This window comes from Prunus persica, chromosome G8 (genome assembly GCF_000346465.2).
Source record: "Prunus persica cultivar Lovell chromosome G8, Prunus_persica_NCBIv2, whole genome shotgun sequence".
NCBI lineage: Eukaryota > Viridiplantae > Streptophyta > Magnoliopsida > Rosales > Rosaceae > Prunus > Prunus persica.
In genome coordinates, this window is record NC_034016.1 from 2375238 (window position 1) to 2402706 (window position 27469).

At 36.8% G+C, this 27469-nt stretch overlaps 2 protein-coding genes and 2 pseudogenes across 4 annotated transcripts; 1 reads left to right on the forward strand and 3 right to left on the reverse strand.

Moving 5' to 3' along the window:
- LOC18768865 overlaps positions 1 to 1398 on the reverse strand; it is a 4844-nt pseudogene extending 3446 nt beyond the window's left edge.
- LOC18768815 (pentatricopeptide repeat-containing protein At2g20710, mitochondrial) lies at positions 2593 to 5563 on the reverse strand. 3 transcript variants are annotated; one of them, XM_007200720.2, is made up of 2 exons: positions 3910 to 5563; positions 2593 to 3475 (listed from the first exon to the last, which is right to left on the reverse strand). In XM_007200720.2, the coding sequence occupies exon 1, from the start codon at positions 5499 to 5501 to the stop codon at positions 4056 to 4058; it is 1446 nt and encodes a 481-aa protein (XP_007200782.2). In that variant the 5' UTR covers positions 5502 to 5563; the 3' UTR covers positions 2593 to 3475; positions 3910 to 4055. The 3 variants fall into 3 exon arrangements, with proteins under 3 accessions (XP_007200782.2, XP_020426127.1, XP_020426126.1); XM_020570538.1 differs by having other exon boundaries at positions 3631 to 5563; XM_020570537.1 differs by having other exon boundaries at positions 2593 to 3499; positions 3631 to 5563.
- Positions 9994 to 14097, reverse strand: LOC18767906 (transcription factor VIP1). Its single transcript, XM_007201229.2, has 4 exons — positions 13193 to 14097; positions 12743 to 12875; positions 10733 to 10817; positions 9994 to 10572 (listed from the first exon to the last, which is right to left on the reverse strand). The coding sequence occupies exons 1-4, from the start codon at positions 13771 to 13773 to the stop codon at positions 10331 to 10333; spliced, it is 1041 nt and encodes a 346-aa protein (XP_007201291.2). The 5' UTR covers positions 13774 to 14097; the 3' UTR covers positions 9994 to 10330.
- On the forward strand, positions 20583 to 23524 carry LOC18767293 (annotated as a pseudogene).

Below are 27469 nucleotides of genomic sequence, written 5' to 3' on the forward strand. Positions count from 1 at the left end.
CGGTGGTTGTGGAGTTGTGAATGTGGTGGTGCAAGTGGTGGAGTTGGATGTGAAAGTAGAGGTGGTGTTATTTTTTAAAATGAATGATTGTATTTTGGAATTAAAAAAATTCATTAAATGTTCATTTCTGCTTCTTTTGAAAGCAGCTTTGAAAAGCAACCCAGAGCCTGCTTTTAAAAGCTGCTGTTAAAAGGCCATTGCTTTTAAAATAATTGGGATATTTTATTTTTACCAAACACCTTAAACTGCTTAACTTTAAAGTGAAACAGGTTTTTGGCGAAAAAAGCAATCCCAAACAGGGCCTAACTAATACTGGGCCCACCAAAAACACCTCCTTAGGTGTTCATAGCTAAACCCGTATGGAGATGAGGTCCCGACGACCTAAGCAACTAGCAACCACACCCAATCACCCCACAACCAAAGACCAACCAAGCCCACAACCACCATCCCCAACCACCAAATACGACCACCCGCCACGACCACCAGCCACGACCATCAGCCACAGCCACCCAAGAAGGAGATGACAGAATAGAAGAGGAAGAGGAGTGAACAAAAAATTTTCTAAAATCAAAACAGAGAAGAGGAGAGAAAATGGAGAAGAAGAGATGAGAGAAATTTTTCGAAAAAAATAGAGAAGAAGAAAGAAAATGGAGGAGAAGAGGAAAGAAAATGGAGAAGAAGAGGAGAGAAAATTTTAGAAAAAAACAGAGAAGATGGGAGAAATTTTTTGAAAAGAAAAGAAAAGAAAACTAGACAAAAGAAGAGGAGAGAAAATGGAGAAGAAGAAGATAAAAGAGATATAGAGGGGAAGAAGAAGAAAGAGATGCAGAGAGGTTCGTCCAAAAATGAAAAAACGAGATGCAGAGAGGAAGAAAGAGATGAAGAGAGAAGAAAAGTAAAAAATATATTAAAAAATCTTACTTTTCAAAAAAAAAATAAAAATTGTCCTAGTCCAATTAAACATACACTAAACGTTGTACAAGTGTTATCCAACTTATGCCAGGCCAAGCCAATCCAAAACAGTACCAATACTTAATCCAGTCCATGACAGTCCTCCGTACCAAACGACCCCAATATGTTTACAGCATAATCGTAACAGATAATTATGCAATTATAGGCATTAACAACTATAACAGAAAACTGCATTGATTGGCCTTTACTGTCAAGAACGTTGGGGCTGCCTAACACTCTCCCTTCTTTGACCCACTAATCGAGCATCGGCACAACAGAAACACTAGGATTTCGATTTCCAACCGACAAAATCCTACGGTACAGGGACTGAAATGGGGGTAAGGAGGAGATGGTGGAGGAGGCCAAGGCCTCTGTTGAGTATAATAGTGCGCCTAAAACCCTAGAAATGGCATGGCCACACCATGGATTTGAGGCAAGAAGCTTCATCATCAAACCCTAAACCCTAATTGATTGAACAGACAATTTGGGAGAAATTTTGACCGTTGTGTGTGAGTGTTAATGCATTAAGAACTCTTTACTGATGAACTTTGAAAGTGAGAGAATTGTATTGTATTATTGAATAGAAACAGTGGTTATTATATAAACCCAAAAGCAACTCATTGTAAGAAACCTAAACGTGGTAAAATAAGGTGTATTCAATTAGGAATGTATACAATTTTGAAAGATTTTTTTAAAAAAAAGTGACTAAGGGGGTGTATTCTTTTTAAACGTTCTAGAATCCTAATTGAATATACCCAGTCAGATAACAAAAGAATCCATCAACAATCGGGATTATTAAGCAAGATAACAACAACATGCTTGTCTTATCCCGGAAAATAGAACAACTTAAACAAAATGGCTAGTTTGTTGAACAATGAGAATATAAACTTTGAGTTACAATTTGAATCACAAAGACCATAACGCCCCCTACTTCCCCTCTTCCATTCCCGTGCGTGACCAATTTGGGATCGTCTACAACCTTTGAAATAAAACTGCCGTTTTATCCCTGAATTATAATGCGTTTTAAACCTAGTCTTTTATATTGGAGGACAAAATAATCGACAGTATTAAGTTTGAAATGTGTTATATAATTCAAGGGGTAAAACGGCTAAAAATTCTTAAAATAATCGAGTTCAGCCTTTTGGTAAACGGTTTTTGTCAACTGGGCAAGCCGTTTAGTGTCTATAAGTTGTAAGCATAATTAGCTGTATAGTCTTCTTATACCAGAAACTCTTACGTATCGGAAGAGATTTTGCTTTTTGTATTCTGCTTTAGAGAGGCATTTTGTTGTGCGTACTTTTTTTTATGAGACTTGTTGTGCATGCTTCAATATTCTCTTCTTAAAGCAAATTTTTTTCCAAATTTGCAAATGATTCTCGGTTTTATTTATAAAAGTGCAAATTTTCTGACTACAATGAGGAAACCAAAATGTAAAAGCTCCAGGTAGAATGTGACTCAGTTGTTTGTAGTTCTTTTGATTACCAATCGCATGGGGATCAATCATATCCCATGTTTAGTCTGAAAAGTAATTGTGAAAAATGAAAGTAAAGTCCATATACATACACACTACAAATGCTCAAGCCTTATCGAAAAATCATACATTAGAGATGCAGGTGAAAAAAACCATTAGAATGGTACAACTAAGAGAAAAATGTTTTGCATTTACATAGAATTCATCGTAGTATTTAGTAAAGAAAGAATAAAAGCATGAAGAAAAGGAAAAGGAAAAAAAATACATCAATGAGAACAACATTTACCCAAAAAAACTGATAACCAGCAAATAGAACATCCTTACGTGGGGTGAAAAAAGAAAAACATAAATTAAAGAAAGAAATACGAAGATTGAGACCCAACAATCTCATGCTCAAACAGTTGTGGAGGGAGCATTTATATTTGTACATGAATTGCTAATCTTTCCATAAAAACTTTGTTGTTTCTCTCCTTCCAAATACAAGAAACAGAGGGAAGCCAATAAGAGTTTCAAGATTGTGAAACTAAGGCACTTGTCCTTCCAAGAAGAAGCAGATGAAGAAATAAAGCTGAGAGACCATTACATAGTGGAGTTCCTACACCACACTTGAGCATCAGAATAAGGGTATTCAATGAATAAGCGATCAATGGATTCAGGACATCCATGGCAAGGCAAACACAAATTAGGAGATTTGAGGTGGATGATAGCCTTTCAAACGTGATCAATTTGTTAAGACTGGTCCACAAAATGAAACTCGTCCTTGGGATACTATATCCAGATCACAAGAACCTAGCCCTAGGAACTTTAGTATGACGGTCACGCTGGACCTCTGAAGCAGGTTTCCACAGATGATAAAACTCCTAGAAGAGTTAGAGCAATTTATGCACTAAAATTCCATTTTCCAATTGTTCCTGAGACATGAAGGGAGGTCGAGTCCAATAAGAGCCTTCCACTTGTGAGACTACCAAAGCATGCTCACTAAGGCCAGAGGAAAATATTGTTTCATTGCTGCAGCATAAGATCAAAGGACCAAAGGAGTGCTAGTAGTCATGCCTGCATTCCCCAGATTATAAGAGGCTGAAAGAGGGAAATTATTGAACCAGACTTATAAGAGAGGCTTCCCTTAAAAAAAAAAAAAAAGCAGCAGCAGCAGCTTCATATAAACAACAAGAAAAAGTACTAATCAATTGTAGCACCTAGAGAGATACCTGGATTTGTGCTTTATTTGTGGCCAACATCTGGATTTGTGCTTATGCAATTTAAAATGAGAGCTCCACATTACTTTTCCAGATATTACAGCGGTAGATTGTCATCGGAGAAAGTTCATAGGAAAGCTAGATACATAGTTAATTACTAACACCATAAACCATTCCCTGGTCGGTGCTTTAAGTCACTTTACTCCAAAGAAATTACATGTAAATAACAGTTAACAAGTCACATGAAGCATTAAGAAGGGAAAAAAAGGATGCAATTGTCTAGATATTCACCTTCTGGTTCGTAGCTGCAAAAAACACCCTTCATAGATTTGTAATGTTACTTAAATATTTGGGTGCTACCCACGTTGTTGAGCTGCACTATCACATGCATCCCTCAATCCTGAACTTCATCAATCCCTTCCATACGATTTCCCGTTTCACCTAACTCCAGAACCTGGGGGTGCACAACCACCAATATAATTTCTAATTTTATCACATAAATCTGTTGTAAAATGACCTCTTTCTCTGAATAATATCAGCAATTCATGTGCTTTTTCAACATCTCCCTTCTGTTTTAAGTACTCAAAGCAAGCAGCCAAAGTGGAATTATCAAACTTCCATCCTGGTCGAGATGCCGAGCTTGCTGCCATTTTCAATGTTTCCACTGCCTCTTCCATCCGATCATTCATATGATATGTAGTAGCCAAAAGGGCCCATGTGCGACAACACTCCTTTCCACCCTCTGAAAGCTTCTTCACATATGATTTGGCCTTCTCCAAAAGACCTTTCCTGCAGTAAGCATTGATCAACAAGTGGGGTATTTGAATGTTAAAGAATTTGTTCCCAGATTCCCATTCCTCCACAATCTTCTCAGCACCATCAATGTCATCCATCTTCAACAATGAACTTAACATACACCGATAGCCGTTATTGTAGAACCCTACCACGTTCTTGTACAATTCCCAAATTCGATAAACCTCGTGTTTACTACCAATAGCAGCATATGAAGTCATCAGGTGTTCATAACCAATTTTCCTTGTTTCACGGTTAATGAATTGCTCCGATTTCCTCAGCAATGCCGCTGTCTTCTCCAATTGTCCAGCTTTCAAGAATGCATCCGCTGCGGCTGCATAACCATGCCAGTCCAAAGAGACCAGAGGGTCAGTTTCCATCTTCATCAAAAGCTTCTCCATTTGGTCTACATCCGAAGTGGCTGCATACGAATATAACCGAATGTTCAATGTGTTCACGTTATAATCAATGCCTTTCTCTGCCATCTCTTTAACTAAAATATCTACCTTTCCATGTTTACCCATTTGAGAATAAAGGTTTAACATTGTATTATAACACGACGATCCTTTCACAAAACCCAACTCCTCCATCTTTTCAAAAACACTCTCAGCCTTTTCCAAACAATTATGCTTTGCATAGCAAGACAGCAGAGCACCATACACAGGAAGCACTTTTAATGACTCTGGGATGCTATCAAAATACCTCTCGGCTTCTTCAAGCCCATGGACTTTTGAGGTCAAATCTAACCGCACCGCAATGTCTCCAGGATGCAGATCATGCTTCATTTCATCGCTCATCCACTCTGAAATCTGCAGAGCATGGCCGTAGCGACGATACCTTCGGAGCAGCCTGATGAAACCTTGGAGCTTGGGCTGCTTCATGTCTCCCCCTTCTACCCGCCATTGATGGAGCACTGGCAGAATGGAATCCCTAGGGTTTCCAATCTGCCAAATCCTACTGTGCAGAAGCCGAAATGGGGGTGATGATGAGGAGGAGGGCAGCACCTCTGTGGAGTAGAATAGTGCACCAAAAACCCTAGAAATGGCATATCCACGCCATGGATTTGAACTTGAACGAAGAAGCTTCATCATAGAAGCTTCACCGAGACTTGAGAAATGTTGGGCTTCAGAAAGTTTATTACCCAAACGACAAGTTAGGATTTACAAGTTAGGCTTCAGAGAGCTTCTATTGAGGGATCCCTCAAATAAGCTTATTTGAGGGACACCTCTTGTAAGCCCCACTCCGGATTGTATTTCACTAATCCAAACCGTCTATTTTGTAGATACTCATTCAAAGATCATCTCTACAAAAAATCACTTGAATCCGATATCATGTGACCACTCAATTGAGTTATTGAAATTTTAGTACTTTTCTTAAAGCACCGTGTTCATTGATTTTGTAAGACACAATTGGATGTCGAAACGGTTTCCGATTTGTCTAATTTTTTGTAAGGATGATCTATGAATGAATACCTAAAAAATAGATGGTTTGGATTATTGGGAAAAGAATTGTAGGGTACTCTAAAGGGCGTCCCTCAAATAAAATTATTTGAGGGATCCCTCAATAGAAGGGGACTGTATATATATATATATATATATATATTATTTTTTGGAGATCGTTTCATAGAAGCCCAAAAGAGTGAACAGAACAACAGGATACGGATAAGCCCATAGGTAGATGGACTATAGGATTTCAAGTTTTGGGGACCAAGAAATATAAAGCAAAAGTTTAAACTAAATTATTATGATTTTTAAAAAAAACGAAAAACAAAAAAACAAGACTTGTAAAACAAATAATCATATGAAGTTCACGTAGTGTTAGACCCAAAAAAAAAAAAAACAAAAAAGAAGTCCACAAGCAAGATATGAAGCACATAAGAACCATTTTATATTATGAAAAAAATTTGAAAACCCATTCATGATACTTTTACTAAAAATATAAATTTTAAAAAACACAAAATATAGAAGGAATTGGGCTACAGCCCAAAATTGAAAGACAATTTATTCAGTAAAGAAGGGTCAAAGCACTTCGTATTTTCCCAGCATTTATATTTTTTTTAAGGGGAAGGGATGTAATAAATTATGAGTCCTCCATTTTTTTTTCTTCCTATTTTCTTTTTATACAAGTGATATTAGGGTAAGGGGAATCAAACTTAAGACCTTGAGGAGTGCATAGTAAAGATGTCAAAAGGGCTATGCCAGACCGAACAGGCTGGTTTAGAGTCGACACAATTAATAAACGAGTCAAACTAAGTCCATCCATTTATGAAAATTATAAGTCTTGCTTGAGTCAACAACCCTAGCCCATATAAGACTGGCATGGGCTTGTGTCAGGCCACGAAACGGGCCGATACGGGCCCACGCCAAGCTCAACTTATGTATTGCATATTTTGTATTCTTTTTCTTACAAATTCATTTCAATCTTTTTAACAGTAGGCTCTGAAGAACATCATGACATATCCTACCAAGACTTCCATGAATGTCAAGTTTCATAACATTGTTGCCTTCCGTCTAATCTGAAAAGCGAGATTAATACACTAATCAACACTTCAACCGAATAAGACCCACTAAAGTAATTCTACTAATTTACGAAAGAACATAAAACTTACCCTTGAAGGGCATGTTTACGTATCAGTAATGGGTATGGGAGGAAAGGGAATGATTTCCATTCCTGACTTCCCCTGCGTTTACTTGCAATCAGGAATGAAAAAATAAGTGGGCCCCACCTCAAAATCCGTAATCACATTCTCTCAAAACTAGGTATCAGATCGACTAGGGGGGACTAGTCGATACGATTCCCATTCCTGCTTTCTCTTATTAACTTCCAAAAATACCCTTACCACTTTACTATAATTCCAAAATAACTCAAACCCTAAAAAAAATAAAAATACACGCCAGAAGGAGTTCAAACAACTCAAACCCTTAACGTTACAACACAGCCTCCCTGGAGCAGCAGAAACTATGTAAGTCACTCCATCTATCTATCTATCCACCTTTTTCTTTTTCTTCTATCTTATGTCTTCACATTCATCGCAAAACAAAGTATGATCATGGATAAATAAATTGATGATATTGTCATAGTTAACCATGTTGGTAGTATATGAATGAAGAGAGATGGCGTTGGGTTTGGAAAATGCTCGTAGGAAGTGGTCCAAGTAATCCTCGTAGGAAGGTAAATGCTTTGAATGAAATGTCTAACAAATTTGGACTTATGGCTGAAGCTGTAGCCGGAATGGCACCTCAACTTGCAGGTTTGGTTAATGTTCTTTCAACGGAGAAGGATCTTGCTGATATGCAAGCTAAACTTGGTGGTGAATTGAGGAAAATAGAATTCCTAACTCCTTTGCAAGTATTTCGTATCACCAATATTTTAGCCAAAGAGCACGATTTGCTGAGGGTCTTCTTTACCATGACTGATGAAGAAAAAAAAGATTATGTATTTAATCTTATGGAGCATGGCTTATAGTGATTGCGATTGATGAGTAATGGGTGAATGACTTTTGTGGAGATTATATATCTCTTCTTTTGGTAGTTTGACTATTTTGTATTTAATCGTATGAAGATTATGCAAATTATTATTATTTGATTATTTACTAGTTACGTAGGTGAAAGATAAATATTTATTGGAGTTTATTTTGTGAATTTTATTTGCTTATGTTAGTTTTGGATGTGCTCTTTGCAACTGCTTAGCCCTTAGGTGACTTCTTTTGTGAATTTTATCTCACTTGATCAAAGATTTCTTAGCCAGGTTAGCTTGTCTAGCTTTTGGTTCAGAATAAATTGCTGATAATTTTCTTTGATAACGGATTCCCTCTTACTGATTAATTCAAAACCCCTTTTCCTATAGCTTTTGGTTTTGGGTGAATTTTATATATGTGATGTGGTGAAAATGTGTAGGGCATTTTAGTAATCAAATTAATTTGGATTCTGATTCATGAAAATTAGTAAACAATAACAATGGGAATCAACCCCATTCCTTTACTAATTTCGTATGTTTAGTAAACAGCTTAATGGGAATAATTCTTCCCATACCGATTCAGTAGTTCCCCGATTCCTAAATTATCTGATTCCTTACTTTCTCCATTACTGATACGTAAACATGCCCGAAGTGTACTATTTCCCTAAGGACTTGGAAAAAACTACAGTTGGAGTATGACATCAATATTTTGTTTTCTAAATAAATATATATAAGTATTATTATAATTTATTTTTTAATTGTCATGCACGCGCGTTTAGAATATTCATTTAAATATATTAGTAAGATGTGTGATGGTTGTGCTACCTCTATATTGATCATCATGTCTTGGACATGTATTAATTTTTTTTTTTAATTAATAAAAATTGAATTGATACATATCTTCTATTTATAGTATTTTTTTTTTCATTCAACAAATAGTTTTTTTATTTATATTTTTTCGTTATTGAGGGGGTCTTCGATTTAAATATTCTGGGTATGAAGGCGAGATGGGGAAAAAATGCTTAACGGAATGGAAATGATATACCCACTCCCGATTTGATCCATTGTCATCCCTAGTTAGATAGAGGGGGCTGATTGTAGAGGCCAAATTGAAAGTGGCCTCACATTGCCAAAATCCTGATTTTTTTCATTGTTATCTCTATTACAAGAAAGTTTTGTTTTTACTCTTCTTGAGAAATCAATACCGCTCTCATTCTCACTTTCATTCTTCACAAAAAATAAAAAATAAAAATAAAAATAAAAATAAAAATAATTATCAATCAGACTCTAAATTTTATCGTTTTATAATTGAAGATGACCTAAGAACAAACCCCTTGGGATACGTAAGTCCCTCTCAGAGAAGCTCTCTCTCTCTCCAAATTAAGTAATATATAATAGTATGCATACTAAGTAATCTATAATTCGATTTTCTTTATAAACTAATATAATAGGGGTCGTTGATGATGTTATTAAATGGTGCCAGTACAAGGGTGGCACATGTCATGCTCACCTAACTTGCATGTGATATTTCTCCTCCTCGATGATGAATAATGGACCTAATACAATATGACAACGACACAAATAATTTTTCTTTATTGACAACACCGTAAATAATTAATTTTCTTCATTGACAACGACACAATTAATTATCTTTAATTCTCCACTCATACCTGTACATGCGACCAAATGAGATGAGATTTTTTTTTTTCGGTCAATATGAGATGAGATTAGACTCGCCATTTGGAAGGGCATCTTCCATTGACGAGTGACACGTCCTTGGATGTAGAAAAGCAATAGAAGAACAAAAAAACCAAATGACAAACAGACAATAATGCAGCCACCAATGGAACAACAATATGGGGTCTAGGTAGTGAAAGACGGGTTTGTAGACTAATAGCCTCGAGTTTGAATCTTCATAGCATATTCACAGTGTGTATGAGAAAACTCCCACTCTTCTGACCGAAGAAAAATTAAAAAAACAGAGAAAATCCCCTCCTTCCTAACTTTGGCAGAAATAAAAAATAAATAAAAATACAACTAAGAAACAATCAAAAGAGAAAGAAAACAGATTGATATTGGTTAGCAAAAAGGACCACCCCCAAAACAAAAACAAAAAGCAAAGGACACTGAGAGTAAATCAATCTTCCATAGGAAATATAAGATCTTATTAGCATAAACGCTAATACAACCCAGCAGGTGTTCCAGTAAGATTAGGACTAAAACATGCTCTAAACGATCCTATCTCCTAGAAATGATAACATAATTCATCTATAGTTTTTAACTGATACAGGGTACTGTGGGTTCTGTGTACTGTGTGAGCAGCAATCTTCACAGCCTTAAGTCCTGCACCACATACATATACATCTGTATGTAGTATGTACAAGAAGCTATCTGAGATTAACTACCCTCCTCTAAATTATCAAACATAAATATGTTCCTGTGGTTAATAACTAAAATAAAGTTTCTAGGCCCTCTGGTTGAAGTCCATGAAGCTTGGGCGAGCCTGTCCATTGGAAACAGCCTGGTTGTGAAGCATGTGATGGTGCTGCTGGGTCTGGCCGCTACCAAGCTGATGATGCGAGGACGACTGAGGGGTGGCATATTGAGGGGGGAGCCCTCTGTAGAAAGGGTTTCCATTCCCAGGTGGGATTTGGTTGGTTTCAATCTTAAGCCGCTGAACTTCCTCCTTAAGTTTTTCATTCAAGGCTGTAGATGTAAAATAAACAAAAACCAAAGCAACTATAATATAACCTCAAAAGAAAAGTTAGCTAACTTGAAAGCTCAAGGTATTTCGAGCCACACGAAAGTAAAACAATTCCACCACTCCTTTTCCATAACAGCACAAACATACGAATAATATGCATACCATCTCTTAGTTGTGCTTGCTGCTCCATAGCCTGTAAGCGAAGCTTGAGCTCCTTATTCTCAGCAGTTATAACAGTAGTGTCCCTCTGCATCACAGATACATTATATAGACTGATAAGGATGCAGACACTGTTAAACTAAAATCCTAAACTGACTCTTAAACTATCTGAATTATGCGCTACACAAACTTGCATGTGCTACAAGAACATATATGGTATAATTAAGAACAGGGTCAATCCTTATAAAGACAGCCTGGTGTCGAAATCCAGCAAGAACCAAGAGTTTGTCCTAGATTTGAACCAGAATGACTCTGAAAATTGCTTAGCAAAATACTGTTACACAGTAAAGCTTAAAATTCAAAAGAAAGGAAACAACGGGAAACAAGTTTGCCAAATTAAGAAAAACATCTAAGACACCTAGGAGTCCTCAAGTTTGATTGTAAATTTTGACCATCCACCATGGGCAAAGAAGTTTCTCGCATTACTGGCACCTACTGTCTAGTAGGTGGTGACCATTAAAAATTCAATCCTACTCAGGAAGCCTGAATCTTTTAATATAAGGGCTGTGGTTCCTTTTAGGTTGGACATGGCATGGGTATGTCCACATTTTTAAAAGAATCAGTTATTTCTAGACTCTTCAATCTAGCAAAGAGAAACAAAGGCCAGCAGATAACATAAAGTAGAAACTGTAGAATCAAATGAAGGATCCCAAATTCTCATATCTGTTTGTCAAATCAACTTCTAGAGTCTTCAATCTCGCAAAGAGAAAAGGGAAAAAAAGACAGAGAAGAGATCTCAGCAGAGGAGAAATAGAGCTCACTAGTTGAAAAGACTTGAGCACAGAACACAAAGAGGTAGCAGCTTATAAAATTTGACCTTTTTCACTATGAAGTTATAGCATAAAATCATCAGTTTGTAACTGTTATGGAAACATATTATCTTCTAACTATGTATAAACCTGCTTTAATCCACATCCAGCTAAGTGACCAATGCCCTGACCTTATTCCTAAACTTAATTAATGTTCCAGAACGATCGGGATTTCTAGTAACTAAAGCAACATGGATGTTTAAATGTTCTTCAACAGAAAAGTTAGTACCAATTTGAAGTTACAGCAAAAATTTTAGGTTACAAAAACTGCTTTCTGCCATTCATAATCTTTCCCTATTTACAATGTGTGGCTTTTTCCTTTTCTGTTGATACTAACTTGTGTCCAGAACAATGTTATTTTACATTTTAGGTTTAGTGTTTTGGGCTGAGGGTTTATATTGAAAAGATAATTAAATGGAAGCACAAAACTACTTAGTTATGGACATAAGCAACTGAAATTTATAAGCTGAGGATCCATACTTGACATTAATGTGTATGTTTACTTCTTGTATTGTTAATGGAAATACAAAAATCATACCAAAACAAAGATCATAATCAATGTTAAACTATCCCTTAAACAAAACACATTTCCTAAAGAATAAAAGCTTAGGTATCTTAGAACATAAAAGCTAGAATCTCACAAAAACCGGCCGCATACTCACAGAAGGACCCGATCTTTAAAAAGAAAATGACGTACATAAGATTGAAAAGAATCATTATGAGGAACTTTGATGTAATAAAGTAACTTTGTACTGTTAAGTGATTAAGGAAACTGATAAGAGTTTTCCTAGAAACAGAAAGATCTATTTATCCATATTTCATATGTAACCCCATGTGCCAATAAGTACTGGAGAATGAAGCAAGCATGGAAACATTGACAATTTAAAAATGGTAGAAAATGGAAGGAAAAGTAAACAACCGTGCACCCGAACAAAACCACCCGCATAAATGAACAATGAAAATAATTTCATGATGATCATTGCAAAGCAGAAAATACCATTTTTGTAATGACAAAGCATGATATATCCGTTTCATAACAAACCAAGCTGTGGGTTCCATTGGTTTAGCAAGTAGCACCTAAAGTCTTGCCCAACTGATACTTCTTATTCCATTGAGCTACAAAAGTCAAGGTCTTAGGTATTACCTGTAACAGAGTGACCTGTGCTGATAGGGTTGTTGCCTCTGTCTGAAGCGTCTGCACCTTCCTCTCCAGCTCATTGGTATATCTCACCTTCCTCTCCTTCGACCGCGCAGCAGATTGTCTATTGGCTAAAATCCTATCAACCACATAATTATGAATTCAATTTCTCATTCCACCAAATAAATAACATCTACCAAAAAAAAAAAAAAAAACCAACATTTCCATAAACTAAGTTTTCTTTCTTCAAAATTTCGCAAAAGAAATCCCATTTTACGTATCAAATTAGATTCTGAACATTAAAAAAGGCCAAATCCCCTCAATTAATTGAAAAGAGTTTAACTCAAATTTGCAGAAAGAAAAAACCCTAAAAAAAAAAAAGCAAAAAGAAAAACGATGATCCAGTTGAGGAAGGGGTCAAGAAGACAGCCACAAGAAAAACAAAAAATGGGCAACCTTTTAGCTCTCTTCGGATCAATAAGAGAGAGCTCAGCAAGTCTCTCAGGAGCTATGGACTTCTTGATACCGTCCACCACGATCACAGGCGAGTCCGCCTCAAACGACGGCGTAAAGGAGCCGTCCATTGAGTTGCTGTGCCTGTGGTGGGACCCAGACCTCTGCCCCCCAAGGGCTTCTCTGCCGGAGTCTCCTCCGGTGCCGAGGCCGAGGCCGTCGAAGAAGTCGGAGTCGACGGAGAGGCTCCGGAGGTGGGCTGCGGCGGCGGTGGAGCCGGAGGAAGTGGGGCCGCCGGGCCTGGAGCTGGAGAAGGGGTTGGGTGGGCCGGAGGAGTCGTCGGAGTCCTGGGTCATTGGGTTGCTGCTACGTGGCAGGACGGGTGGGGAGGGGAGGCAGGAGAGGTCGAGGTCGGAAGGGTCGAAGAGGAGGAGGTCGTCGAAGTTGGGGATGCGGAAGGAGGTGTCGGAGTGGGCTCGGCGGTGGTGGGACCCGCGCTGTGGGGTCTCCGACATCTGCTCCATGTCAGTCGAGGAGGTCGGGGAGGCCCTTGAAGCTCCGGTGAAGTTGTTGTTCAAATCCATTTTCGTCTTTTGCTCTGTTTCTTGTGTTTTTTTGGTTTTTGGGTTGTGGTGGTGTTGGTGGGTGGTAACGGCGGTCAGGTGTTTAATGTTTATTGATGAGAGTGGTGGTGGGAGTTTAAGTGGTTGACAACAACGGAGAGAAAGAGAGAGAGAGAGAGAGAGAGAGAGAGAGAGAGAGGATTTGAGGGGTGGAGAGAAGGAGAGTGCGTTGAAAAAGTGAGCAAGGAGGAGGTTGGTAAAATCAAAAGTGATAAAAGTGCGTTTGGGAAGAAGGACTCGAACGAGCTGAGTAGTGAGTAGTAGAACCCAATTATATGTAGTTTGACATTATATTCCACTATTTATAACCTATACACACGCAATGCATATGGAAGAATAGTTGCGTTCATTGAAATGCAATATTGTAGAAAAAATAGTATGAGAAGAAGTTTGTAAGAGAAATTTTTTTAGTAAATTTAGGTTTTACTCATAAAAAAACTTTCACTTTTGGAAAAAGCCAAAGCTTTTTGAAAAAAGACGGAATAACCTCTCAACTTTCAAATGTAAAGGATTTCTTAGGAAATCAAAAAATAAACAAGGGCAATTTTGTCCATTTTTGCTTCTTTTAAAAATTTTCTCTCTCCTTTGGGCTTTTCCAAAATCTCCCAATTTTTTTATGCTCATATGTTTCCGTTGCGTTTTTTTACCATAATTATTTGTACTTATGATATTATATAATTATAACTACTAACAACGTGGTGGTGTGAGGAATTTGAATGCAACGTAAAACTAGCACGCTCTGTGAATAATCTTAATACAAAACAACAATCAAATCTTTCATCAACGATATGTGTTGAAGTTAAAGTTTAACTCAAATCTCCCAATATGAATATATGTTAACTCAGAATGCATCATATTGGATATACATTCTATAATAAATTTCCCAATATGAATGTATGCTAACTCAAAATGCATCTTATTGGGTATACATTCTATAACATGCACTCCTGTTATAATTGCTCCAAAAAAGTGTCAAGCTTCTTTCTATAAAGATTTGAGTTGGATTAACTTTTCATTCTTATTCTAACAAATCCTACTATATTAGTGTATGAATGCCTATTAAAGGTAACTTTCCATTCATTGAAAATAAAAATTTAATTTCTACCATATGCAAAATCATAAATCCTACTAGGTGAAAATCGTACAACTCACATGGCAAGCCAAGATCAATAAATAGTATGAAGAATTTGACTAAAGTATCTACAAAGAGAAAACCTAAGTTCAAAAACTACCGGATTCAAGATCTTGAGAGCTCTCTGATGCTTAAGTTAGTAATCATATTCATTGAATGTCTGGCGAGAATGTTTAGTCTAAATCAACTTACCGTTGATAGCGTATTTAAATCCCATTTATATTGATTTTACGATCAACTAAACCTCCATTGACTTTTGAAAATTGATTGGAAGATTTGAACTTTGAAACTTGAAGTTTGGTCCAACTCTTTGCTAATACCAAATATGAACAGCGCACTAGTGCCAAAAAGATTGTGCGGATTTCACGCATCAACTCTTCAAATGAGCTTCGGCCCAATTGGGCTCCTGTTAGACATGTAAGTCCTCATGAACAATTTCTCCAAGAATACGGTAAGAATTCATACATATATGTTAGTGAATTGAGATTTATTCACAAGTTATGAACGAGAAAACACGGTAATGTCTTTAACGATGATGAACATGGCTAGTTCCTATGAGAGTATGTCTTATATGCGTGAGATACAAGTCATGAATGCTCTTGCTATAGACATATCACAACTTCTATGAAGACTTGGCAATTTAATCTCCAATAGAGATTGGTGAATCTCAGCACTAGAGTGTATAGCTCTAGATTGATATTGATATATCAAGAGGATTGCATCATCTAAAAGGTTGTCAAATTATGATGCATAAAACTCATAAGAGTAATAAGCTCTGAATTTAGAAAGGAGTGTAAACTCATGTTTTATGCTTGGTGGCTTTGATTAGTCAATTGGTCCGAGTACTTACCTTCCTTGTGGACTTATCCCCCTTGAATGTTTTAGTCATGAAGCCTAGCTAGCCTGTTCAATGATGTTGGATTGTCGAATTGATTATGAGCAATGTTCTCAAAGATAATGTAACTGAACTGGTTTGGCAATAGGAATATTCATTATTTTATTGCATTTACGATGGAGTCTTGATACTTTGTGGAGAAATTGTAGAATATTACAGTAGTATGGTCACAAAATACATCTTATATACGTGTTGTAATATGGGTGGAAGACATAATTTATTTCCCCCGTTTTATGGAATAGTATCAATAAGAGCAAGTGCAATTATTGAGTTAGTAAGTTTAGAGTTGTTGTAAAAAGTTATCTTTATCATTAGAGTGCAAGTGCAATTAGAGTTCTATGAAGTCGACTCCAGTTTAATTATTTTGGTATTAAGTCAAAAGATTTGGGATGCCTAGGGGATTCCATTTGTAAATTTTTGTTTGTCTTTAATATAAAACAAGATAAAATAAAGGAGCCAAGTAACAGAATTTTCGCTGTTGGGTTGGAGGCGAAGTGGGTTAAGAGCAGCATTTTGTTTTAAAAGCCCAATTCTAGATTGAAAACCCATCCTTGAGTGAAACGGTGCACTTCACTGAAAGGAGGGCTTCAGCAGCACTGTCACTGTGCATTTTATTGGAAGGAAAGGAGGCAAACCTGGTGCGACGTCGTCGTTTTTGTACAGCTCAGGGGCCTGGAGGAAAGAAGAAAATCTATAAGAGATATTTAGTGATATACCCATTTTTAGCACTAATATTATAAATAAACCCTACACAATTGAATTTCTATAAACAAACCAAAAAAAAAAAAACCCAAAAAATGACAGCTGGCCTTATTGAATTTAATATTGATTATTAAATTACTTTGATACCCTATTGAGTGTTTTGGGTATTTTTATGAGATTTTGGGGTTGAGCTTGTTTTAAGAAATTGATGGCTGTTTTGTAATTTATAAGAAGTTAAAAGTTTTTTTTTGTTATGTTGTAAATGGGCTTTGAGTGTGTTCTTAAAGTCCATTTCATATGAGGTATTTTTATAATTTGGGTCCCTATATTGGATATAATAGTGAATCTCCCAACTTATAAATGTTGTAGGGATTAAAATCCGCTAAAATTTAAGCTGAAATTCCTTTAATTTTGTGCTTTAACTTTCCGACGTAATAATGAGTAATTGACTTGAAATACCGCCAACTAGGTGCATTGAAGTTTTTTAGAATAAGCCTTCAATCCTCTCAAGCAATGCTATTCTGTTGATATGATTTGTGTCTTACTATTCTTTGAGCAACTTTATATTATGTTTCATCCTTTATTACAGTATTTTTTCTGGCCGAGAAAACTTGTTAAGAATCCAGTCCTTTTTGCTAATTGCAATCAGATTGAGATTGCATGTAATCGATATGATTATAAAGAAATATCAAACAAGAACACACAAAGTTGCTAGACATACATAGTGAATTAAAAATTGTTGGCCAAGAGTCACCGTGTGCCCTACCCGTTGAGTACGAACAAGTGTACTACTCCATTTACATTAATTCACTCTGATGTCTGGGGACCTTCGCCTATCACTGCTCCTTCTGGTGTTCGATGGTTTGTCACATTCATCGATGATTGTACACGGATGACATGGCTTTATTTGCTGAAGAATAAAAACGAAGTGTTTTCCCGTTTTCAGTCCTTCCACAAACAGATGAAAACTCAATTTAATGCTCAAATCCAGATTCTTCGCTCAGACAATGGTGGAGAATTTGTCAATCATGACTTTCAGACTTACTTCCAACAACATGGAATTATCCATGAGACGACTTGTCCTCAGACACCGCAACAAAATGGTGTTGCTGAACGAAAGAATCGACATCTTCTTGAAACCGCCCGAGCACTTCTGATTGGCGCTCATGTTCCTCATCATCACTGGGATGATGCTATTGTCACTGCAGTTCACCTGATCAACCACATGCCTTCTGGTGTATTGACCTTTAAAACTCCTTTACAGGTGCTTGCGCAACACAGACCTCTGCCCTCTGTTTTGGTACTCACACCCCGAATCTTTGGATGTGTGGCTTTTGTTCATCTCCATAAAAATCAACGTAGCAAACTTGATCCCTGTGCGCTTCGTTGTGTTTTTGTGGGTTATGCCACTCATCAGAAAGGTTACCGCTGTTATCATCCTCCTACCCAACGAACCTATGTCACTTTGGATGTGACTTTTCTGGAATCTGAGCTGTTCTTCCATGACCCATCATCCAATTCTGCGCTTTAGGGGGAGATACAAAGTGAAGAACAGAATTGGAGCAACTTGGAAAACAAAGAAATTCTCCTATGTACAGAAATGATTGATCATCCCGAGTCTGAAGCACGAGATTACTCTCTGTTGAAAAGTGACCAATCGCCCATTCATAGCGATCAATTGCCTGACCCACCTGATCCATGCGAAGATATTTCTGATCCGAGTTCCACACCTACAGACAATACAGAACAACAAGATGAAGACCCCCCTTCTAACTCAACAGTACCAACAGACCAATCTCATGAGAATATTCTTGAGGTAACTACTCCTACTAGACTTGTGCATTTAGATGATAAAACTATTGGATATCAATTACCTTTCAGGCAAAATCGTGGGAAGCCACCAAACCGTTATTCACCGGATATTGGCAAGATATCCAAGTATCCAATTGCAAATCATGTATCCACTGAGAAGCTGTCTGAACCACTCAAGGCTTTTGTGCATCAGTTGTTTGCTATCCATATTCCAACCAAGGTCTCTGAAGCATTGAAAGATCCTAAGTGGGTCCAAGCTATAAAAGAGAAGATGAAAGCTCTTGAGAAAAATCAGACTTGGACATTGGAGACTATACCACGAGGAAAAAAGACTATCGGATGTAGATGGGTGTTTAATATAAAACACAATGCAGATGGATCTATCGAGCGATACAAGGCAAGACTTGTGGCAAAAGGGTACACACAGACCTATGGTATAGACTATGAAGAAACTTTTGCACCAGTTGCAAAGTTAAACACCGTCAGAGTCTTATTGTCCCTTGCAGCTAATTTGGATTGGCCACTACACCAGTTTGATGTAAAGAATGCTTTTCTACATGGCGAACTCACGGAGGAGGTGTACATGGACATTCCTCCTGGATATAATACTACTCAGACTGGAACAGTTTGTAGGTTACGAAAAGCATTGTATGGATTGAAACAGTCACCACGTGCATGGTTTGGACGGTTCACCATGGCAATGAAGAACAATGGTTTCAAACAGTGCAACTCAGATCATACTCTGTTCTTGAAACATCAAAAAGGGAAGGTAACAGCATTAATAATATATGTTGATGATATGATTATTACTGGGAATGATAAACAGGAAATATCACAGCTACAAGACTATCTGGCTACGGAGTTTGAGATGAAGGATCTAGGTGGACTCAAGTATTTCTTGGGAATTGAGGTGGCTTGATCGCAGCAAGGCATATTTCTCTCTCAAAGGAAATATGTCTTAGACTTGTTGACAGACACAGGAATGCTAGATTGTAAACCTGCGGACACTCCTATTGTTCAGAATCATCATCTTGGAGAATATCCGGATCAAGTTCCAACTAACAAAGAAAGATACCAAAGGTTAGTGGGAAGATTGATCTATTTGTCACATACTCGACCAGACATTGCTTATGCGGTGAGCGTTGTCAGTCAATTTATGCACTCTCCAAGTGAAGACCACATGAATGCAGTTCTTCGGATACTTAGATATTTGAAGTCTGCACCTGGAAAAGGACTTATGTTCTCAAAGCATGGTCATCTAAATATTGATGGTTATTCAGATGCAGATTGGGCAGGTAATGTAACAGATAGAAAATCCACATCGGGTTACTTCACATTCGTGGGAGGTAATTTGGTGACATGGAGGAGCAAGAAACAGAATGTAGTAGCTTTATCCAGTGCAGAAGCCGAGTTCAGAGGCATGACTAAAGGGATTTGTGAACTTCTTTGGTTAAGAAAGTTGCTTATTGAACTCGGGTATAAACCTACATCCACAATGAATCTCTTTTGTGACAACAAGGCTGCTATAGCCATTGCACAGAATCCGATTCAGCATGATCGTACTAAACATGTTGAGGTGGATCGACACTTCATCAAACAGAAGCTTGAGGCTAAAGTGTTTCAGTTTCCTTTTGTGAAATCCGAGGATCAATTGGCGGATATTTTGACAAATGCGATTTCCAGTAAAGCATTCCACAATTCACTGGATCAGTTGGGCATTGGCGACATCTATGCACCAACGTGAGGGGGAGTGTTGGCGTGACTTGTGGATATTGACTTACTTTCCTTACACACCAAGAATTCCTATTATAATTGTAATTGATTTACTTTAATTCCTGATTTCCTACTGCAAATAGATTTAGGAATTTATTATTTACTTGCCCATTCAGGTTTCGTTGTATTATAAATATGACCTCCTACAAGGAGAAGAATACACAGAAAATTCCCACAAACAAATATTCTCTCATAATTTTCATATTTTAGCAAAAATTAGTACAGGAGCATGATGTCAATTTTCTTTGACATATTAGAAAAGTTTATCTACGTATTTATGGATGATTCTTCTGTTTCTAGAAATTCTTTCTATAAGGAAATTCTTCCGAATTACATAGCAAAATTAAAAGAAAGGAAAAAACAAAGCAAATTTTGTTGTCATGTAAGGAAATGAGCAAAGTGTTTTCCATTAAAACTTGGCTACATCTGGCCACCTGCAATGTCTTGATTTTTCATTTTTTTCTCTTCCTAAGTTTGTACAAACAAACAACAAAGAGCAAGAAAATTTTAAAACTGACTGCTGAAAGATGAATACTCAGAGTGGTTTAAATAGGAGCAAAGAGAAAGAAAGAAAGAAAGCGAGGACAAATGGGTTCTTTAGGAGGCTTTCTGTGCTTTCTGTGCTTGTTCATGGTCGTAGTTCTCATCAAGATCCTTCACAAGCTATGGTGGGCTCCAACTCGCATACAGAAGCAGATAGATCTGCAGGGGATCCATGCCCTCCTTACAAACTCATCCATGGAAACACCAAAGAAATCTCCCGCATGATGAAGGAAGCCATGGCCAGGCCCAAAACTATATCCCACGACACACTTCCTTTAGTCCAACCTCACATTCACTGATGGACCAAGATTTATGGTAAGAAACCAACTCAATTAGCTACTTTTAAAAAAAAAAAAGTTTAAAAATTTATTTATATTTAATTTTAGTTCCAAATATTGAATTAATTATTTGCAGTGGCACGGTTCTCAGGCTCAGTTGGTGATCACAGAACCTGAGTTGTGCAAAGAGATACTGAATAACAAAGATGGAGCTTATCCCAAAAAAGAGGTCCAAAATTTTGTAAAGAAGTTATTAGGAGATGGCTTGGTTTCAACAACAGAAGCTGAAAAATGGGCAAAATTGAGAAAGCTGGCCACTCTTGCCTTCCATGGAGAGAGCTTGTCTTTTTTTCACAGTTAATGGTAATTTCTTGCAAAGAGTAGTATAGTAGTGAAGTAAAATCTGATGGGATGGTATTGTTTTACCAGAGTATGATTCCAGAAATGGTAGCTAGTGCCGAGACAATGCTAGGAAGGTGGAAAATTATGAAGGAAAAGAGATTGATGTGCTTCAAGAGTTTAGGTTGCTGAGTTCAGAAGTGACTTCCAGAATAGCATTTGGCAGCAGCTATATTGAAGGAAAGAACATTTTTGAGATGTTGACCAAGTTAGGCTTCATAATCTACAAAATATTTCTCACAATCAGGGTTCCTGTCATTATGTAACTTCATTTCAACTAAATCTCGAATTGCGAAACAACATATAGATAGCCATTCAATCACTGTTCTCTTAGTTATTGAATATCTGATTGATTAATGTGTGGCATTTTTACTCCTCAATATAAATGGCATCCAAATGATCTTTTGGTTGGTCAATTGTGGGATCCTTTGAATTTGCTAGAATACATTCTGTACCTTACTATGTTAACAAACACAAAGTCATGCCTAAACAATTCTCTCTGTATCTTCTTAAAAAAAAATGACTCCTGCTGATGATTCCCCCTAAAAAAAGAAGAGATACTGGTGCAAATTCCAAATTTGAATTGAACACAATTTGCATTATAGCCAGGAGAAATATACTCAATAAAAATTTTCATTATAGCCAGGAGAAGCATACTCTATTTCATTTTCGTTGTGTAGTTGGCGTATTAGGCTTGTTATGCAGAGAATCATTCTTCTTTAATCTTCTTTTATTGTTTTCCCATAGCAGTGAGCATTAATTCTGTTCTCATTGAAAATTGCAGTGAGTTCTTTAAAACCAGCAATGAGATAGAGCCGGAGAAACTTGAGAAAGGAATACAAGACTCTATAATAGAGATTATTAAGAAAAGAGAAGAGAAGGCAATGACCGGAGGAGAAGACAGATTTGGAAGTGATTATCTTGGATTACTAGAAGAGGCTCAACATGATGGTAATGATAACCAGAGGATTTTGGCAGACGAAGTTGTTGATGATTGCAAGACGTTTTACATGTCCGGACAAGAAACTACTACTGCTTTGCTTTCTTGGACTGTCTTACTTCTGGCAGTCCATACAGATTGGCAAGAGGAAGCAAGAAAAGAGGTCATACAATAATTTGGCAAACAAACTCCACATCCTGATGGGATTGCCAAACTGAAAACAGTAAGAGTGTTAAGAATACAATCAATTGCTTTTGGAAGTAGCAGAAATATTTTCTCAATTAAATTTGAAATCCTGATTTGTTATCTCTCTCTTCATTTGCATGCAGATGAGTATGATCATTAATGAGTCTCTACGGTTATATCCGCCGCCTGTTTCTAACTTTCTATTATAAGGAAGGTTGAAAGGGAAGTTAGACTGGGAAAGCTCACTCTTCCTCCTAATCTTGATTTGGTTATCTCAACTATAGCAATTCACCATGATCCTGAAATCTAGGGACAGGATGTGCATCTTTTCAAACCAGAGAGATTCTCGGAAGGGGTTGCTAAAGCAACTAACAACAACATTGGTGCATTAATACCATTTGGATTGGGACCTCGAACTTGTGTGGGCATGAACTTTGGCATTACTGAAGCAAAGATTGCTTTGTCAATGATTTTACAATGCTACTCCTTCACCCTTTCCCCGGGTTATGTTCACTTTCCGTTGCATTATCTTACAGTTCGGCCACAACATGGAGTTCAGGTAATGCTACACTCACTTTAAACTGCAAAGACATTGATGTATCGATTGCACCCATGATTCTTGAGCTTGGTGTATCAAGTGCACGGACATTAATGCCTTTGGATATACTGCTAGCTTACTAACAATGCAAGTGAACAACTGATTGATTGCCATGAAGTGTTTTAAAATTAAATATGAAACATCAGCACAACTGTATTAGTCCATGGTGTACTCACTAATAGATCCTTTGATGCTGCCTCCCATTTTGTAATCTAGATTGCTTTTTCTTTTTGGTTCTTTTTCCTTTTTAGTTGGAGGCTGCATTGCATAGATTTGTGTAACTATATGTAGATAGATTGCAGTGCACTCATTTGATTATGGGAATTTAAAGAATCATGTATTGATTAATAGAAGCATCAGAACTTCCAGAATATCGACACTGTTTGTTCTTTGAGGTTGACTTTTCCAATTACCTCCATAGGGAGAAATGGGCTTGAATATTTGAAAACTTGAATAAAGGCTAAATTGTTGGTGTCGTCTCAAAATAGTTACCGCGTTGCACTAGTGGTCATTTCAATAAACTTCGATTGTAATGCTGCCATCTTTCCCTTCAATCCCTTCTTCCTTCCTGAGATCCTCTTTCTCCTCTATTGATATCTCTCTCACTGCGACTTTGATCGAGTTGTTTAGGCTTTGGAACAAAGTAATCATGGAGGGATTTAAGATTGAAACGGCGGGCTTAGACTGGTGGAAGAGGATGAAAAAGAGGGAGAGGCCGTGGTGGTGGGGGAAGCCACTGTAATAGAAAGTGACTTATTTCCATATACCGGTTGCACACTGGTCGTGGGAGCAAATAAGGGCTTAAAGAAAGCATAGATGCTACAATATAACTAATCCTCTCATGGTCTCATAATCTGTAGATACATTTTCAACATAACTAATCCTCAAAGTCCCTACAGGACAGAGGCTGCAAATTTCTATTATCATATGAACTCTCCCAAGTATTGAATAAACCAACGAAAATACGATATGTGAAAAGGAATTTGTTGGCGAGTCCTTACTTACTTTGGATTTTGGTTCCTTATTAGTTAGAATTTTGGTTACTTACCAATTATTATTTAGTCCTATTGTAATAGAGATTTATTTCCTATTGTAATTTAGATATATTTTCTATTTTATTTAAGGTTAACACATCTTTGTACTTGTATAAATACCTCTATATTGGAGATGAATAATAATATGAGCATAGATGAGCATTATCTGAATATTTGCCCTACTTTGTTTGACATGGTATCAGAGCCAGGTTCTCTTACGACCTGTGCTTGCGTTCTCCTTGCAATTAATTAAGTGTTCTCCTCCCTTCCACTTCAAAGGGGGGACGGGCAGTGAAAAAGATATGTTTCTCTTTCCCAAGGAGATATTACCTCTTTCTTAACTCCGACGACAACCCCTTCTTTTCAAAGGGAGAGGAGGATTGAAGAGAAATTGTGTCTGCGTGAATTAGCTGAAGTTGATATGGAAGAATTTGTCACCGTTTTCAGCTACCGTTTATGTGGTCGTTGCCATGGTCGCTGTTGCCGTCGTTAATGTTGCATTTGTTTGCTTCGATTTCCATTGCTATGGTCATTGCCGATGATGTTGATGTGTTTTGATTCTTCTCTACAACATAAAAAACCTTAACCCTAAACATTACCTATTTTCGATGCACTATACACCTAGCCTATAATCCTAGCCTACTGTTGCTGTCTACCTTGCTATCGTTGCCGCCGCCTATCTTGCTATTGCCACCAGTGCCGCCACCCCGCCATCCATCACCATGCCAAATGTTGATGCCTTTATTTCTTCACTTGCTTTTGATTTTGCGTCATCTACTGCTTCTCATACCCTTATGGTGATGGTTTATACTGAATCGTCCACCAACCTACTCTTGGGATTCAAATTGAATGGATCCAACTATGCGATTTGGGCTTCGATGATCGAACTCTATGCTACTTCATAAGGAAAATTGGGTTACCTAACTCGTGACTCTAATGCCCTAGATTCCAAAGATCCATAATTTGGAAAGTGGAAAATTGATGATGCTACTGTGAAAAGTTAGACGATGTGAACAATGGAACCTAGTTTGTTGAATATGTTTCATACTTACCTACTGTCATGCTCACATGGTTTTTGTGTTCTGCCTTACCTACTGTCATGCTCGTAGTTTGTGTTCTGCCTTATCTACTACTGTGCTCACAAGGTTTTGTGTTCTGCCTTACCTACTGTCGTGTTCATAAGGTTTCTGTGTTATGCCTTATCAACTGTTGTGCTCACAAGGTTTCTGTATTCTGCCTTACCTATTGTCGTGCTCACAAGGTTTCTGTGTTTTTCCTTATCTATTGCCATGCTCACATGATTTCTGTGTTTTGCCTTACATACTATCGTGCTTACATGGTTTCTGTGTTCTGCTTTTATGTGTTCAATTATGTGCCATATTTGTTAGGGTTTGTCAGTTGTTTCATTCGTGGTTTATGATAAGGCCTTTTCTACAGTTGTTCGATTGGTCAATGTCGAGTATGGTGTTCTATGACTCGCTTGTCAAATTGGGCATGCGACAAAACTTTGCCCCAACTTGAGAGGGAGTGCTGGCGAATCCTTACCCAGTCCTATTGTAATAGAGATTTATTTCATATTGTAATTTAGATATATTTTCTATTTTATTTAGGGTTAACACATCTTCGTACTTGTATAAATACCTCCAAATTAGAGAGGAATAATAATATGAGCATATATGAGCATTATCTGAATATTTGCCCTACTTTATTTGAAATTTACACATAACTAATCCTTAAAGTCCCTACAGGACAAAGGCTGCAAATTTCTATTATCATTTGAAATCTCCCAAGTATTGAACAAACCAACGAAAATAGGATATGTGAAAAGGAATTAACTAATGATTTTCCTTTTCTTTCCATTTCTTGATATGAATAAATTTAGGTGAATTTGAATTTAATTAGGCGAGGGACTAAAAGTTGTATGCTAGACTTGAAATTAAGGCTGGTTCTGAGATTTTAAAGGCTCTGTGTAAAAATAAAACTGGAGCCATCACATAATTTAATATGAAAATATTAAAAAAAGAAAATTTACCATGACTTAATGTCATAAAACAATTTTTTTCATAATTAAAATTCATCATCAATTAGCATACAATAACAACAGTCCCGATCGGAGTCCAAGAGATTGTAGTCACCTACCGTTGGATATTAATCCAATTGTTCAGAAAAAGTTTCTTAAAAGGAGTGTAAGAGTGAGTGAACCGTTGAATTTACATCCAACGGTGAGTGACCACAAATTTTTTGGACCCCGGGGGTCGTTTGGTACACAGGCTTGACTTGGATTGGCTTGGACTAAATTTAGTACCATGTTTGTTTCATTTAATTCTAGTCTTAGATGAGATTGCTAATACCGGGCCCACCAAAAACACCTCCTTAGGAGGGGACTACTAGTCCCATGTAGAAAGGGAGGATTAACTAGTCCTATGTTCACCAATGTATAAGATGCATATATATTATTGTAATACTAATAACATATATTACTATTATTATTATTATTATTATTATTATTACTACATACACATATATGTGTATATATATTATCAGTCCCGATCTCTTGGACCACAGGAGTCCAAGAGATTTGTGGTCACTAACCGTTGGATGTAAATTCAACGGTTCACTCAATCTTGAACTCCTTTTAAGAAACTTTTTTGAACCATTAGATTAATATCCAACGGTGAGTGACCACAATCTCTTGGACTCCTGTGGTCCAAGAGATCAAGACTGTATATATTATACCCATGTATGTATTATAATATATATATACACACACATATATATACATATACATTATATATTATAATACACGTATATACATGTATATTATTATTATTATTATAACATACCCATATATATTATCTATTATAATATACATATATATATATATATATGTATTATACCCATGTATATATTATAATATATAGATACACCTATATACACATATATTATATACATGTATATACATATATATATGTATATTATAATATATAGTATATATATATGTATATTATAATATATAATATATATATATATATGTATATAATATATAATATATATACATATAAATTACATGTATAAAATATAGGATGTGCTAGGTGAATCTAGATATTAAAATATATACATGGGTATAATACATATATATATATATGTATGTGTATTATAATAGACAATATGTTTGGGGTGTTATATGAATAATAATAATAAACATGTATGTACGTGTATGTAATATATAAAGAATATGTAGTCGATGTGTGTGTGTCTATATATATTATACATACGTGGGTGTAACATATACAGTCAGACCTCTTGCACCGCGGCAGATATAGAGATGTAGGCACTCGCCGTGCGTATCTAGTCCGGCCTGGTGA

Coding starts and splice junctions, on each gene's coding strand:
- LOC18767906 (XM_007201229.2), bottom strand. CDS start 13,773: ATGGATTTGAACAACAACTTCACCGGAGCTTCAAGGGCCTCCCCGACC. Junction 12,876..13,192: donor GATCCGAAGAGAGCTAAAAG/GTTGCCCATTTT, acceptor TGTGGTTGATAG/GATTTTAGCCAATAGACAAT. Junction 10,818..12,742: donor CACAGGTCACTCTGTTACAG/GTAATACCTAAG, acceptor TCTGTGATGCAG/AGGGACACTACTGTTATAAC.
- LOC18768815 (XM_007200720.2), bottom strand. CDS start 5,501: ATGATGAAGCTTCTTCGTTCAAGTTCAAATCCATGGCGTGGATATGCC.